The sequence below is a fragment of the Channa argus genome, chromosome 19 (assembly GCF_033026475.1).
Source record: "Channa argus isolate prfri chromosome 19, Channa argus male v1.0, whole genome shotgun sequence".
Classification (NCBI taxonomy): Eukaryota; Metazoa; Chordata; class Actinopteri; order Anabantiformes; family Channidae; genus Channa; species Channa argus.
This window is the reverse complement of record NC_090215.1, coordinates 3524328-3542010: the sequence shown is the minus strand read 5'-3', so window position 1 is coordinate 3542010 and position 17683 is coordinate 3524328. Positions and strand designations below refer to the sequence as shown.

General features: G+C 40.7%; 1 protein-coding gene across 1 annotated transcript; it reads right to left on the bottom strand.

Moving 5' to 3' along the window:
- Positions 1 to 3121: 3121 nt before the first annotated feature.
- On the bottom strand, positions 3122 to 17501 carry slc22a17 (solute carrier family 22 member 17). Its single transcript, XM_067486568.1, has 10 exons — positions 17038 to 17501; positions 15508 to 16038; positions 10449 to 10552; positions 9176 to 9330; positions 8905 to 9070; positions 8073 to 8197; positions 7545 to 7650; positions 7156 to 7379; positions 6422 to 6533; positions 3122 to 4368 (listed from the first exon to the last, which is right to left on the bottom strand). Exons 2-10 carry the CDS (start codon positions 15982 to 15984, stop codon positions 4092 to 4094), a joined length of 1746 nt encoding a protein of 581 aa, XP_067342669.1. The 5' UTR covers positions 15985 to 16038; positions 17038 to 17501; the 3' UTR covers positions 3122 to 4091.
- Positions 17502 to 17683: the final 182 nt, after the last annotated feature.

Below are 17683 nucleotides of genomic sequence, written 5' to 3'. Positions count from 1 at the left end.
CATTTAAAAGGAGAAACGAAGCTATATAAATTAATCCTTTTTTAAGTGGTTGAAGAGACTAATTTAAGTGCAGTTATTAGCATGAAGTTAAATAAATAACTATTCATTACAATTCATGACCATGATCTATTAAACTGCTCTCATTTTTCTCATGCCCCTTGTGACCATTTCTCAGTTTCATATACTGAAAAAAATACTTTAGTTTTTAAGGAGCATAATTAAGGCTCCTGAATCTGTGCTTTACTCTCAGTTCAATTCAACTTTATTTATATAGCGCCAATTCACAACAAAGTCATCTCAGGGCACTTTACAGAATAAAGTCAAGATTATAAAGAGGTATAGAGAGAAATCAACAATTCCCCCTTGAGCAAGTCCTAGACAACAGTGGAGAAAAAAAACTCCTTTTAATGGAAGAAACCTCCGGCAGAACCAGGCTCACGGTGGGAGGCCATCTGCCTTGACCTCTGCTGGTTTGCTGCCTTCTTTTTCAGAGGGGCAACACTATCGAGTATTGTACGTAGTGAGGCTGCAGAATTAACAAGTAGCAAGTTAATCTACTTGTGCAGGAGAAACATTAAGGAGACTACTTTTTATTGTATTAACATATGGTGAAGTAAATGATGAAAGAATCATTTCTTTAAATTTGTTAACAGCTTTTTCACTTAAGCATCTGCTATTGTGGAATTTTTCCCTAACTGCTATATAGTCCGTTATTGTAAATTCAAATGTTATTAAAAAATGGTCAGACAGAAGAGAGTTGTGAGGAAATATGGTTAAATTATCCGCTTCAATTCCATACGTAAGAACAAGGTCTAACGTGTGACTAAAACAGTGAGTGGGTTTATTTACATTTTGGGAAAAACCAATTGAATCTAATAATGAATTAAACGCAGTGCTCAGACAGTTACTGTCAGCATCTACATGAATGTTAAAGTCACCCACTATAATGACTTTATCTGTACTAAGCACTAAATCAGATAGAAAATCAGAAAATTAAATCAAAAACTCTGAATAAGGCTCAACTCTGGATTGTCATTCTTTTGGTTGTTTAATAAAACCAGCCATATTTCTGGATAAGAAAGCTGCACCATCTAAAGTAGGATGGATGCCATCTCTCCTGATCAGCCTGGGTTTTCCCCAAAATCGTTTCCAATTATCTATGTAGCCCACATCGTTTGCTGGACACCACCTAGACAGCCAGTGGTTGAATGACAACATGCGGCTGAACATGTCGTCACCGGTCAGGGGTCCAGAGAATGTTCTCTTACCCTTTGTCAGAATTTACTTATGCTGAACTGCATGATGAGCTTGATTTGTTAATGCACTTATAATTTTTACTTTGATTGGTGATTCTAAGGCCTTTATTTATTAAGTTGTAGTTTTGCATTCAAAGACCATTATCAATGTAAGTATGAATAAATGAACAGTATGTGAGTCAGTGTTTTAGCAGCCTGTCATCACCCCCACTGCTGTGCTTCCTCTTTTTCACCTGTGTTCTTATATGCAGTGTTGATTACACTGAATTGACTTTCTTGCTTTCACTTTAACATTTATTCCACAACTTGTAATGTAACAAGTCATAAAAAATGGCATTTTCTTGTTTATTCAACTAGTTTTATTTGACATGAACTCAGGCTATAGCATGAAGGGTATCATAACTCGTCACTGGACAGATCATTAGTCAAGTCAAGCCAAGTTAATCATACTGATAATAATAATCAGGATATAATTGTTAGGACTTAAGTGCAACATACAGGAGAAATTAAAAACAACCTAAAGCTGACAGAAGAAGTGGTCAGTAAAAGTTCATAATTCCTTTAAAAAAATCCTCAGCAGCACAGTGCAAGTAAAAACAAAACTCTCCTCCTCAGCATCACATCACACACCCTTACAACCAAGGAAAAAGACCTCAGCCCACCATCATCGATGAGGACTTCTGAAGACTTGCTTTGGTAAATCTATCATGACTTAACATGCTGTCTGCAACATGTCATCGGCCAACACGCGTGTGGATCAGGAGGTCTGGGGCCCTCTGCGGCTCCTGGTTTGGAGCCTAATCACTGGGCCCTTTCTCCAGCCACAATAAAAAAATGCATCCACATGTATCGAGTTCTGATAAAAGTCTATGGACAACTCCTCATTTTAACTTCTGCTGTAGTTTGTTTGTTCTTTGCCCCAGTACAGAGGTTTTAGGAAAGGAAAGCAAACAAAAACCAAAGTTGGTAACTAGTATATTTACTCAAGTACAATTCCAAGGTACTTGTACTTGTTAATGGACTACTTCCACTTTATGTTACTTGTACTCAACTACAATTCAGAGGGAAATATTGTTTGTTTTACTCCACTATATTTATTTGACAGCTTTAATTACTAGTTACATTTTGCAGATTAAGATTGTTCTAAACAATTTCAATAATAAATGCTAATGTAACAAACTGTCAGTACTCAAAGTTAAAAAAAAACAACTCCACCTCTGCTGCTTTTGTTATACATCAAGTTTCTATTGTAACACAGATGTTTGACCTAATTTACTGCTTACTATACATTTTCTTTGCCAAAATGTTTGCCATTTCTTTGCACTATCAATATGCTTCAAACTTATACTGTTGGCCTCCACTGTGACCCCAGCTCATTGTACAACACTGGCAGCAGTAAGATATTCACTTCTAAATGTATTTGAGCAAGGTCATTAGAGGATTTCTGCTTGATTGGTCTGTGTTGAAAGAAGCATTGTAATTTCATAACTACAACTACCTGAGGCACTGCAGACTATTTTGGAGCGTAGCAGGGCGAGGAGAGGCAGGGCTGGCCGGAGCACAATGGATTGATTTTTAATCTCATGCTAGCACTAGCTTAAGTTGCACATTGTGGTTTAAAGTAAATTTCTAAAGCATGTACTTTACTTGAGCAAAACAATTTGAAGTGGGGTTTCTGTTTCTACTTAAAAAGAGTGTAGTGTTCCAACCACCTCTGACCAAAAACAAGCCCTTTACCTTCTTCCAAACATGCAGATAGGAAAGCTGTGGCAGCTGCATGATCAGATAAATACATTTATTCCATGCTGCATCATCGCAACCCAATATTTTGCTTAATACCTAAAAATTCCAGGTATCTTGATAACTTATTGATTATGCATTTTAATACCATAAATAAGATATAAATAAAGCTGACTCCAGGCCAGTAGCTACATTCATATAGTTTTTCAGAAAGATGTCCATGTTCAAAGGGCTTATTTAATTTCGGGTTGTGTTGGATTTTCTGACCTCTGATTCCAATATCAATAATACCATCTTTTTGTTCATCAGAGGACTTAAAACATAAACTATGATTCAGAACACTGCATTTATTCCCTCTGTTAGAGGCTGCTTCATAAAATTAAGATGCCTCCAGACCTGGGCTTATACTACTCAATTACTGCAGTTAAACAAACTACATCTAGAGTATTTACAAAGCGTGTACTATCATAAGCCCCTCAGTCTGAGAACCTTGCTCCATCACTGTTTGAGAGTTGATCGGGAAGCATCAATTCACTTGTATATCACACAAAAGTATAAATAAATCTACTTTTGTGTACTTTTCGTACACTTTCTCAGCACTTATTGTGTAGTCTCGCACAGCAAATGTGACAAATAACAAACAGCCTATACAAGTTAGCAGAAGTGCTGAGAATAACTTGAGACTACAGCTAACATCCGTAGGACAGACTCACTGGAGAGTGGTGTGCAGCAGTGGATGCTGGTGTGTGATGTAAGTGGATCACCCACCCTCTGGTCAAGAAGAGGACAAGACATGGTACAAAAATGAAGACTTCTCCACCAAGGTGTGTGTGTGTGAACATGAACAAACACATATCTAAAGAGGAGAAAACAGAATGGTGAAGAAAAATGGCAGCTTGTGTTTGGAATGACTAGAGGTGATATGTTAGGAAGCTTAGAAACTCGTCTGTCCACGGTAATCGATGCAGCCCTTCAATGTCCATCCATCTCCCCTGTGCTGCTCGCTCCTTATTTCCTTCGCATGAACATGATAGATGAGAACATTCTTGCTGCATGCTGATTCAAGCACTGTCTATTCCCCACTTTCTGGGTCTTTTAGGTCTCTGGGTTTGGTGTAGCAAGCAGTGGGACGTTGTCCCTTCTCCTCCTGCCCAACGGGGGACGTCTGTACTGCTCGCCGTCGGCCAGCGTCTGGGGCAATGGCTTCCTCTTGCTCTCAGGGAGCAACAGAATGGACAGCACAGCCAGCAGCGCCAGTGATGAGTAGACCACGTGGTGCAGGAAGTAGCCGTAGTGGTTCCTCAGGTCCATGAGCGGGGAGCTGAGGCGACCTACGCAGCCCAGGGCAAGGACAGCGCCCACACCACTGCCCCTGTACACACATCCAGATGTTTTTACAGATTCATGACTTTTTAAACCAGGAATTACATGAAATGGGTGAGAATGTTAGTTTGTTTCATTACAACAAAAAGGATCATCATAGTTTCAATGCTAAGTTGACTTTGTGGCTACAACAGGTGCTGTGACTCCTTCAGATTCATAAATTGAGATATGATACACATGCTGTTAACTCTAGACAGAACCTGGCAAATTGTTTCCCGTTCACTGTCTTTAGAGTCCTAGAAATATTCATTTTATAATCCAAATTAAAATGTATTTCAACACAGCACTTTTATTGAAGCATTTCACTCTTCATGCTGTTATGTAACATAAGTGTGATCCCAGTTAATTAGTATTAATGTCAATGTCAGAAATCCTCTCCTTATTAGAGATTGATGTAGTGTTTCTTTCTCGTAATTTTTTACTAAATTAGTTTGGCAACACTTTAATCCTAAACAGGCTGTAGTAACACAGTTTACATCTTAAATTTAACACGTTACAATATATTCATATTAACAATGATAATAATTAATCAATCTACTTTGCTTTGCATAGCTCTTTCTCTCTCCATGCTTTGATACAGTTTCAAGAAGATGTAATGGCACTGATTAAATTTCCTGGATTTCTGCATAATTGGTCATTAAATGTAATCAAACTCTTACCAAAGTCACAAATATCAACAAACAAAATATTTCTAAGCAGATAAAACACAAACAATTATGACTAAAGTCTTTATTGAAGAAATCTATTAAACATACAAAGTGGCTTTGGACAGTAATGACAACACTAGGATTCTGATGTCAACTGGAGTCAGGTGCAAACCTGACTCCAGTTGAAGGGGGGTGGTGGCTTAGAATTACTTTGACACTATTAGATTTTTTTAAAGTCTATTCCCAGTCTATTTTTGTGCTATTCCCAAGCAGTATCAGCTTATGTGGCCCATGTCTCACAAAAAAGAGATCTGAGATTTGTATGTACAGTAGCTGGAAAGGCTTTCAGAGTAACCTCAAAGTCTTTAGATCTTCACTACTCAGACATATCCTCTATAGAGATCAATAGCTTTCAGCTTGTCCCTTCAGGAGTCACCACAGCGGAACGTGTTCCACACGCTGATTTGGCATGAGTTTATACACCAGATGCAGGGTTGCACCGGGTGGGGTAGGATTCAAACCCACGACCTTCTGCACCCCAACCAAATGCTCTCCCTACGAGCCACCAGGCCCACTTTGACATATTATCTATATATGGAGATACTACTAGAGCACATCACAGAATGTTTAATAAGGTAAAAAGAAAAGAAAATGACTGGAAGGAATCATTGTAGTTTTTTTTACATCCTAACAGTTATGGTATCCATGGCAGGAGACAACAGTGGAACCCTTGACTTTCCAAAAACAACACTACAGCACACCTTGAAATCCCATAACACTTGTCGGAAAATGTCTACATAGATGAAACTAAAGTAGAATTGTTTGATTGTTTGGAAAGAACAAAAAAAGAGAACCGTGTACTAACATGAAACTCGTGTATACTGGATAAGCATACCAGTTATTAAATCACTATTATCATTACTTTTCCATTATCAGCTTAAAAATATATTTCTTATTAACATTTGGCACTTTGATGAAGATCAGAGGTGGTGGAGTGGTTACAGCTGCTGCCTGCAGATTAAGTGGTTAAGATAGTAGATGGAGTAATGGATCAACATTAGATATTCAATGACCAATTTCTGTAGAAAACTAGATAATCTCAAGCAGTGCCATCACTTGTTTTTGCAACTGTATGCTCGCATACCATTCATGCTCTGTCACGTTCTGCACAGCATTTGACATATTATCATTATCAAATTACAATAAATAAGAAGCTACAAAAATTCTTGGATTGGTAAGAAGAGTGAGCCTCATTCAAAAACATTTAGAAATAATATCTGGGAAAATATTAAGAAGGCATTGTAAGAACCGATTCATATTAAGATATTTGGTGCAAGATTAGGGTAATATTGGGGTTAGGAATAGAAACCAGGTTGTGTGTGAGTGTGGTCGTACCTGATGATGGTGGGTATGACCTCTGCTGTAAAGAGGATGCAGAGGGAGGCTGTGGCCTGAGAGGAGAACAGACCCAGCACTGAAAAAACTGTGATGGCTGTCTCACTGAGATCTGGAAGGAAGAAATTTCAGCTTTTTACTTTCAGATGATATATCATGAATCATGATGCCCTGATGTGTTTCACTTTTTGAACCTATTCTTCCCCAGACTTCCCCGTATCCAGCAGTAGACACAGATCACAAGAGAGCAGCTTCTAGGAGGAGGTCCCCTAGAGTAAAAGCCCATCCATCTGCCCCCTCAGCCTGTGATGCTGAGTAAAACACAGCTTTGACTTTGCTACTACTGCAGTGTCCTACATAAACTATGTAATACTCATGTTCAGCCAAATGGGGGAGACTGAGACTCAGGCAAACACTGTGGAAAAACAAAGGCATCTGGATCATATTTTCTTATGGACAGGCCAGCTGGTTTGATTTTAATCTATTTTATAATGCATGAAGCACAGGGTCAATATGACACCCATGGTGAAAATCCATCCAGTATGAGCCCCAGTGTGAGGCCAATAGTAAAATCTAGTTTACATTCATTCCATTAGGATTTAGGGAACCGTGGTTTTTAAGCCTAACACAAAGGTCACATACTGGTTCTCTAACAACAAGGGGTATTTCTATTAGTCGCTTTCCTTATTTACTTCTAGGCTGACTTTATAAAAAAACAACTAAAGCCCACTTACACTCCATGAGTCCCAAGAGGATCAAAGAAGCAAGTCCTGTCATCGTCATGGAAAGAAGCAGGATGCCGCGGCGCCCGCACCTGTCCACAGTTGCCCAGAGCAACAGCCAAGCACCACCCCCTGCACACACAGACAGCAGGTAGGTCCAGTAGAAACTAGGGGCGGTGCCTCTGACATTACCTCGAAAGGAGCTGTAGCAGTGACTGATGCCATGCGAGATGAACCTGAGGGAGGACAGAGAGACAGAGTATGAGCAGGTGTGTTCTCCAAACAGGTCTTCAGTGGAAAATGGCAAGAAAAAACAGAAAATGTGAACATTGAAACACTCTGACAAGAATTTAGCAGCGCTTTAGTGTCAGTCTTCCATTACAAAGTGTGCTGTGACTTACGAGGTGAAGCCCAGCACACACATGTTCTTCCAGATGTTCCTGCTGTGGAAGAGCTCAGGGAAGGACAGGTGGGGCTTTGTTGAAGGGGCTGGCTCCGAATCCAGCTCTGCAGAAGAATATATTTAATCACAACCTGACTTTGTTTTTAATCATACCACACAGACTTATGTAGAGACCTCACAGTATTTGATATTAACGCTTCTGCTCAGTATTTGTAACTAGTATAAAAACTAAAAATGGTTTTAGGTATATATTTTTATTCTGGGGCTCTACTGTAATAGTTTTGGACAACTTAGAATTCCAAAAACTGCTTATTTTTCTAATATTAGACATTTATGCAGTACTTCTGCATCAAGTCTGTGCGAAATGCTTTGTCTCCTGTCTCGTTTAGCCTCGATTTGAGTCCGATAGCTATGTGTGGCTTGGATATGATATATCTGTTGTGACAGTCTACAGGCATATTAACAGCACAAAATATGTTCCTCCAAATTATAATTATAATAATTTGGAGGATCTAAGGTAGCCTACCCGTGAAGCTTTCGTCATCTCTCATATCTCTGTTGGAGTTTCTTCTATCACTGAATGAGTTCATGTCTGCAGATCGCTCTGAAAGAAGGAGCCAGCGAGGAGACTCTGGAAATACCCCTGGAATGCTGCAGGAGAAGAGAGACAAAACAAATGTCTGGCTTACACCCCTTGGTCACTGCTGACCTTACCCTAGCATGCACACTATCTAGATGCATTAACAATTAGTGGCTGTGACCCAAATTTTCCGTTTAGGAAAATAACCGTGTCATAAAGTAAAAGAGTTCTTTCCTTCATAATCCAGCTTTCCCCTTGCTCATATCAAAATCTGCAATTCATTGCCAGTAATCTTTCTAGAATCTCTGTTAATTTGATTTTGAAACTGCAACAAAGGCTTATCTTAGAACAGAGTTCTTAAAACAACTGGGGTGGCCCTAATGTGTTCTGACATGAGCTAATAGGCTCGTTGGTGACAAGGGGATTGGAATCGATCAGATCCAACAAAGCAAGTCAGCTGACATCAAGACACATCGGGTATCTGTCATTTCTCTGAACACAAGTTCAGGTCCAGAAAATATCCCAATGTTGATAATGATTTATGTACAAACCACGTTTTATAATCTGAGATTCATTAATTTTTGTTTGACCAATCAAATAAGCCAAGTTAGAGTTTGATGCCTGCAACATTCAAATAAAGTAGGAAATGATATTGGTTTGAAATGATATGTTGGGGAGATCTAACTATAGACAATATAAAAATAACAAGAAACAGCAGAAGCTTATAAACAAATACTCATATACAGCAACAGGCAAACAAACACAGACACCTTCATACCCATAGCTGAGAAACAACGTTAGTGGTGCGGCCCCAGCTCCCAGGAGGCCCCTCCATGACTGACAGCCCAGGGCAATGGCCAGCAGCAGCAGTTCTCCAGCTACAGTCATAAGCCCGGCCAGCATGGTCACTACAAGGCGCAGAGATGGTTCGCACAGCTCCAGACCTGAAACACAATCACAGTAAAACACAGTAAACCTTTTTCTGCATTGAATCTTTTGCTGATGATGTGTGTGTTGTTTTAAATACCCAACAATGTTAAAATACTCACGGGTGATGTACAAAGTGAGGTAGACTCCTGCACTAGCAGCTGCCAGACAGAAACGCATGACGATGAAGATGGAGGGGTACGGAGAGACACACACAAGTACCCCAAACACCACTGCCAAGGTCAGGGAGGTCAACAGAGTCTTAGACCTGCCCAACCTGCAGCCACACAAGAGAAACAATTAAAACAACACAAGTACTGCAGGAAGTCATAGTAGAGCTAATACATAATATAAACAATAAGAGGGATAAAATAATGCTAATATCTGTGTTACAAAAACAGGATCAGTGTCTAAATTCTACACTTGTAAAGCATCATTAATGCTGTTACTGCACAGCTAGTTTTATGCCATATACATATAATTCAAAGGAAAATTTAAGTTTATCAAAAGCTGATCAACTAAAAAAAATAAAGAGCTCATAATTTCGAACATAACTAAGGCGTGATTTTAATATAACTGACTTTTCAGTTTAAGATTACATCCAAGGATCTGCAAATACCCCAACTAAACAACCTACACAGATGTAACGTATGCTTGCTGAACAAAGCCTTCAAAAATAAAACAATGTGCCAATAAGCAGCTCAAGTCACAATCACTGCATGTGATGATCCACCAAATCTTGCTTCCTTCAGCAGTTTTGCTTCCAAGCTGCTGATTAGCTCTCTTTTATCTCTTTTACTCTCCCCTTTTATCTTCGTACACACTGTGTGTTCTCAGCAGGCTGCATTAGTTCACCAGTCTTAAACAACAAATGCTGTGCTCCATTGGTCAGCAAATTAACGATGGCTGTTAGCTGATTAAATTGTCATCATCTCCCTCACAAACCTCCAAACTACACCTTTCACTCAGTGGTTTACAATCAGACAAAACAGCAGAAACAGACTTATTTGGAAAACTTTGGGTACGTCTGAAGTCCTCATATCTAGCTAAATAAATTATACAATTTCATTTCTTGTGTGTAGTAATATATTTTTGTGTTTTTCTGCAGTAAATAGCAGGATTTTTCCCAAACAACGATTTCTTACTCTTGGCTCGTCTGACACAACACTCTTCCTGTCGACTGGTGGCCACAAGCTCCTGACTGCATGGAGGTAGACACAGTAAATCTGCCGTAGAGCTAATTTCATTTGAATAATAACAGCTAAGCTTCTACTTGTACTTTGTGTGTGTGTACATTAGTGTATGTGTGTTGCACAAAGGATGGCAAAGTAGTGAAACTGCAAAGTCAATGCAAGAAAGTGAAGACAGACAGACGTGTTTGAGAGTATTTATTACCTGTCAGCGGCATAGCCTAAGCCCAGACAGCCAGTCAGGATACCCAGGATGAAACATACTTCCTCCACTGGGACCAGCCAGTACTGACCACACACCAAACCCCACTGAATAGCAGAGACATGGGGGGGGTCTGAAAGTTATAGTCTGTTCGGGTTAGTACAACATATTAACAACAAGGAGAAAGCAAGGACAGGTGAGTAAACCCGGTAGATTCCAACAGAGATTTCAATGACCATATCAAACGCGTTTTACTTTGTGCAAACAAAGCTGCATACATTGTCAGTAACAGTGTGGAGTGTCTGCAATAAATCCAAATCAATGGCTTCTCCCTTCAAGGGTTGCTACAGCAGAATGTGCTCCAAACATTGATTTGGCATGAGTTTTTTCGTTGGATGCCCTTCCTGCTGCAACCCTCCTATTTTATCTGGATTTGGGGCCGGCACCAAGGTTGCCTTGGTGGCTAGGCTAGTGGGGTGGGATTTGTACCTGCAGCCTTCTGCAACCCAAACCAATGCTGTACCACTGGGCCACCAGTCAGGAAGTGTAGAAGTAGCTTTGCACCACGTATCATAGGAGCTCCTCATTGGGGTGTGTGTGTGTGTGTGTGTGTGTGTGTGTGTGTGTGTGTGTGTGTGTGTGTGTGTGTGTGTGTGTGTGTGTGTGTGTGAATAAGAAGCAGAGTCAAGCACTTTGAGTGCCAAAAGGTAGAAATCGCTATATTAGTGCAGAACATTTTAGACTTAAAAGTAGAGAGGGTGTCTCTGCCTCCCATTCTACTTTTGAAAATTCTGGGAACCACAAGTAGGCCTGCATTCTGAGATCGAAGTGGTCTACTGGGATGATATGGTGCTATGAGGTCTTCTATATATGATGGAGTCTGACCATTCAGAGCTTTATATGTAAGAAGCAGAGTTTTAAATTCTATTCTAGATTTAATGGGAAGCCAATGGAGAGAAGGTAAAATGGTAAAGGTAAAATATGATCTCTCTTGCTAGTTCCAGTCATTTGTTTTATATGTGACGTAAAGGACAAGTCCTGGTCAAAAATAACTCCACGGTTCCTTGCAGTAGTACTGGAGGCCAGACTTATGCCATCTAGACTAACAATCTGATTATGAAGTCATATTTCTGAGATTTTGGGGCCCAAATACTATGACTTCAGTTTTGTCTGACTTTAGAAGTAAATAATTGTGGGACATCCAGGCATTTATGTCTTGTAGGCTTGAAGCTTGATTAACTGATTTTTTTAATCTGCTTCCATAGATAGATATAGCTGGGTATCATCAGCATAGCAGTGGAAATTTATGGAGTGTTTTCTAATAATGTTGCCTAAAGGAGACATATGTAAAGAAAAAAGTATTGGTCCTAACACAGAGCCTTGTGGAACTCCATAGCTAACCTTTGTGTGCATGGAGGATTCATCATTAACATGAACACATTGAAATCTATCAGAGGTGGTTTAATTACAGCTTCCTTATAGGCCTGTGGTACATAACCTGTTTCTAAAGATAGATTGATGATATCTAATATGAACATATCTATTAAGGGTAAATCTTCCTTGAGCATTCTAGTTGGAATAGGCTCTAGCAGACAGGTTGTTGTTTTAGATGAGGTAATAAATTAGCTCAGTAAGATCTATGGGTAAAAAGCAGCCTAAGAGCGATTGGGGCCTTATTGATGATTCTAGCACTGCTGTACATGAAGATCTATCTGTAATTTTTGGGGGGAGGATCTGGTGAATTCTCTCTCTAATGGCTACAATTTTATTCATAAAGAAAGTCATGAAGTCATTGCTGCTCAAAGGTAAGGGAAAACTAGGCTCAGCAGAAATATGGCTCTTAGTCAGTCTGGCTACAGTGCTGAACAGAAACCGGGGGTTGTTCTTGTTTTCTTCTATTGTTTTTTTTTTTGTCCTTTCGGCTTATCCCATGAGTTCAGGGTCGCCACAGCGGATCATTGTCTGCATGTTGATTTGGCAAAGTTTTGAATAATATGCTGTTCTGGCATCTGGCATTTTTCCTTCGCCCTTTTTGATTGACTGTTGATTTTTTTTTTTGGAAACCGGTAAATTCTTATTATGGAAGCTGGCAGAAGGACAGTGGAAATGTTCAAATGACACTTGGCTGTAAAGTGTGTAAAGAGGACAACAAAAGTAAAGAGAACTTGCACTAACTTTGAAATGTTGTTGCCTTGTGTTCTACCTGTTTAAAGAACTCCGCCAATATGTGGAATATCATTGAGCATTTACACCACTTGGTAAGCAAGTCTGGCTTACTTATAAAGAAACAGGCTTTTGGGATTGTACTAAATTGCTGAACTAATTAAATAATTATTACTTTTAGGAGGAAAGTCTTTTTCTGTTTGGTTTTGGATATAAAACACATGTTTTGATTGTTGCTGTTGCCCTGCTATGACGTTTATGGAAAAATAATCATGTGTACAGTTGAAGGTGTGAACAGGATTGGATTAAGATCGGATCAGAGGGTGGGCTCAGAGAATGATGCAATTTAAGGCCATTAGACCCACGATACAAAACACAGGAAGATACAAGCACAGGATATGACTCTGTGTGGTCATCAAACACAGTAAGGTGTATTAGCGGTGTAGGTGTATTACTTATTAGTAATAAGAGTGGTACTACAACCAAAAGAGCAGCCATGCATTGCAGACAGTACAGTTACATCTGTTAAACAGAAAAACAGATATCTGCTCTCAGGTCTGACTTTTAATCACATTAAGCCATCCCACTGATTTGCACTAACAGCTGAGCTCTGCTAATGCCCCGGGCTGCTGAAACCAAAAGGTTTTTAATGATGTAAAGAGAGATATCGAGAGCAGTGGGCCGCTCATAAAAAGGCCTTGCATAATTGGAGCCTCTGCAGAAACATAGAAGCCTGTCACATAATATCAGCCAGTCTACTGGTTGCAACCAACTGGGTAAAGGGCGGGACAGCAACCTGTAGTGCTCGTACGGGTGGAATGCTGTGGACAACAGCAGGGGACAAAATGCACACAAACAGGTTCCGAAACTCCCCAGACCTGTTTAGTGACTGACTTTGAGTGCCAATCATGTTTGTACCTTTATGAAGGACTGAAACCTGCAGCCATCATATCAACAAGCACACCACTGTCCCTTTTGGTGAACTCAACTCCAACGTTGGTAAAACGTGTTTTGTCGGAATTTCTGTTCAGGTTTTTTAGTCAGATCCATGACCAGAGAGGTTTCACATGAAAAGAAACATGAAAGATGGTGACTAGAAATAGAACACATGATTTATATAAATATAATTATTGGAATTCTTTCAATCTATACAGCCACAATATTTACTGTTGGATTTAATGTGCTGGTCAGTGGTCACAATGGGTAAAATTCAATGCTGGCCATGATTGACAGGTGTGAGTACACATGGTGCTGATTAATGTATATATTGTAAACAGGAATATACTTTATTATACTGATGCAAAGAAAGCGACACAGTATTTACTCATTAGTGAGGTGAAGCTGAACAGAGGCTAACAGACTGCTGGCTCACCATGAGAGAAAGAAATACTTCGTGGACTAAAACTGACTTAGGTCCTTGTCTGATTATTCCCAATGTGTAAACTGAGAGATGGAAATCCGTATAATCTTTCAACTACATCTATATTGATTCGTATTCAAAATGCTCCCTCTGGCAGGGCTTTTCTATGTTCAACTTGCTGCAGTGGTGTGGGTGGATCTTTAGCAAACAGCCCTAATTCCACGGCCAAAAGGCCTAGGTGTGGTACCCGTATTAGTGGACACAGAAATGAAACAGCACTCAGAGGCCACAGGGTGAAAAACTGTAAACAACATTCCGGGCTTTGTTACAGATCACTGAAATACTAACTCTGAAAGAAAATGCAGGGTTTTTTTTCCTATGATCTTCTGGACTGACAATGCAAGTCAAAATGTCAAGCCCAGCATGAGTAGTCTACAAAGTGACAAAGTAATCATAGGCAATACGAAGCGTGTGACACAACCAGGATACGCTTAGAAATGTGAGAATCTGACCTAAATCTATCTTTACACTCCCATGGCAACCTGAGTTGATTGTTTTCTCTTTACTGTGTAACATCCTCCAAGAACGGGGTTAAGAATTTAGATGAAGAATCTAAACCTAAATATCTGTACAGGCTTCTTTTTCAAACTTGTCAATATTCCTGGTGTAAGACCCAATGCTATTTAAGGCCATGGTGATCTTATATTAACCAAATGTTCCCCTTTTCACTGGAGCTAATCTTCAACCTGTGTGCTGTCTCTACCAGGAAGGGAGTTACACTTACAAAGGTTAAAGATACAAAGTTGTGGGCTGAAGGTTGAGTGAGTGAGACAAATCATTAATTTTCCCCAATCCCTGTTTGAAAACAGTTGCTCTGGTGCCATTGGGCATGGCCTTTAAACACATTTAAACACATTTAAACACATTTAATCCCATTTACGTAGAACCTGCTACTGATCAATTCCAAAACCCAACTTTTAGGATTTACTGTATAGATTGGTAATCCCCCCTCTGTCTGCTTCAGTAATAATCTGGTGGTAAACAGGGAGGTCCCTCTGTTTTAAAGGAACTCTAACCTCTAAACTTTTAGACATGTCTCAGACATTACTAAAACCCTTCTTCTATAACCTCTTTCATACAACTTTACAGTGATTTAGGTAAAACTCATTTCTCAACTCATTTCCAGCAATGGTGGAGTGAAGGTCAAACAATGCTTGGTTTAATAACAAATAATTAAAATGCACTTCCATTAGTCCTGTAAGTAAAGTCAAGGCTTTGGAAAATCATTAGCAGTTATATAACATAAAAGCCATTTAAAGCATATGGGATGAGACCTAAAATTCACTGGCTTGGTCCTTTAAATCTTTAGTCTGACTCAAGGGTACCAATATGGGCAGCTGTATTGCAAAAAGAGAGACTCCAAGCTCAGCAAGACCCTCCTGTGGATAAATACAGGATTAGTTCAGTCCACACATAAAGAAACATCTTGCCTGAAACAGTGAAGTGGACAGGAAGCAGGATCCCCGGCCCAGGCTTTACCTCAGTAACGATGTTGTTCTTCAGCCCCTCTGTGACGTTGTAGTCCCAGCCGGCCTCGCAGTTAACCACAGCTGACTGGCTGCCATTGACATACTGCTTACACTGGGACAGGCCTCCCCTGTCCCCTGGCCTCTCTCCCTTCTCCCAGGGCAGAGAGGCATTCAGTATCTCCGGTGAAGGCAGGGGCCCTGGGAGATGGCAGCGGTGGGGCGGCGACAGGGTGATAAGGGGATCAGAAGAGAGGAGAAAGGCCAGGAAAAGGTTGGGCAAAATGGAAAGAGCAATCAGCACTCTCTGCTTCTTCCTGCCCAGAGCCAGGACCATCACCTCACCCGTGGGAGGTAAGGAGGGTGGGGCAGGCAAAGAGGAGGAGGACGGGGCTGGAGAGGAGGGTATGGGGGATGAGGGGAGAGACGGAGGGGGAGCAGGGCATGGGGAAGGCGAGACGAGTGGGGGAGAGTCCGGAGATGGCATCATCAGGGAGTTAAAGGTGGAAGCTGTGGTGATGGTCAGTAGAGAAATGTGGGAGCGCTGTGTGGAAGAAAAGAATTACACAGCATTAGTGTACATCAGTATATGCTAGTACTCTGACGGGTGATGTGTGGTTTTTAAAAGGGCAACGATGTTTAGGGACGTAGAACAGTTCAAATCCTAGGCTTGTTGGTTTGATTCCTGGCTCCTCTTGTCACATGTTGACATGTCCTTGAGCGAGAAACCAAATCCCAAATTAGTTGCTTAGCGAGTGTGTGCCAGCTGCTAAGCAGCTCCTTCACTGGTGTGTGAGTGTGTCATTGTGAGTGTGAATGGGGGAATGAGATGCAGTGGAAAGTGCTTTGGGTACCGATACGGTAGAGAAGTGCTATATAAGTGCAGACCATTTAGGAGACATGTAAAATATTTTATGTCATCTCTTTACCACCAATATAGCTTCACCACATGTTGTGCGTCATTTGCAGTGTGGACGTTTAAGGTAACAAAGCATTTTCTCTAACAGCTCCAGAGTAAGAGCTTGTGCACCAGGTCAGTGGACAAGTTGGTCCCACTATTTTAAACACAAAAGAATACTTCAGCTTATGTCATAGAATATTGAAAATCTTTGAAGATTTGAACTCGATAAAACGAATCACCTTAGGCTTGACCAAACTGTGATGATTCATTTACTCTATTTTATCCCACTATTGTAAAACTTAAACCGCACAATCTAAGCTATGTGGTTGGAATACAACAGCAACTGGGTGTTTTGCGTCTTCAGCAGCTTTTTCTGTCAGTGCACACGTCTGTTTTCCACTCACAGGAAGTCTGACAGAAAGGACTCCTACAGGGTTATATAAGAGTTTTGCCCGGGAGGGGAACGGACGTGGGGGAATGTAACACACCGGGAGCTGCAGGCCTCTGTGGAGGCACTGAAACACACAACAGGGCAATGTGTACACAACATAATGTTGTTTTTTTTAAAAACGTGGATTAGAACCTCTCCTGACTGACAGCTCTTATTTCAGCATTTAAACGATAAAACGTAATATAACTTACCGTTTAAGGTGATGCTAAATGTGTCCCAGGATCCAGCTGTGCGTTGTCTCCTCCAAATATCCAGACATGTCGGGGCGAGACGGTCACCGTAACGTTTTCTCCCCTGCGCCTCGATGCCAGGTTGCTTTGTCTGTGAAATGAAAATACATGTCTTTCCCGGAGAAGCGCTGCTCTTTCTGATAAACACCGGTTCTGCCTTTGGCACGGAACGGACAGCGAACTGCCGTTAGTCCCAAGACGAGCTGACGTTGACCCCCCAACACTTTGAGATGTGATGATGCCCGCTGGGGATGCTCCACTTCTCTCCTACCTACCGTCGCTGCTTTTCAGTCTTGTTACTGAGTCAAAGTTTCTCCCTGTCCACATTAGATATAATAATGAAATAACGCAATACTGTGCCCGACATAATCTTAAAGGGGAACACGTCGTCAGTGTGCCGGTGGCGAACAAAGAGCGACTGGAAATGCATTGGCAGAAGCCTTGTTAAAGGGTCCAGCAGCTTCGGTACACTTCGAGAGGAATCGGCTAATTCCGTCATAGCGACATCTCCTCGTCTCACCGCTGTCAAAGATCGTCTATAATGAGCTAGTTGGGGACTGTGACAAATTTAACCCTCCATGCAGTTTTGTGTACTTATCCGTCCCAC

Coding starts and splice junctions, on each gene's coding strand:
- slc22a17 (XM_067486568.1), bottom strand. CDS start 15,984: ATGATGCCATCTCCGGACTCTCCCCCACTCGTCTCGCCTTCCCCATGC. Junction 9,071..9,175: donor CCTCACTTTGTACATCACCC/GTGAGTATTTTA, acceptor ATTGTGTTTCAG/GTCTGGAGCTGTGCGAACCA. Junction 4,369..6,421: donor GTCATACCCACCATCATCAG/GTACGACCACAC, acceptor ATGTGTGTACAG/GGGCAGTGGTGTGGGCGCTG.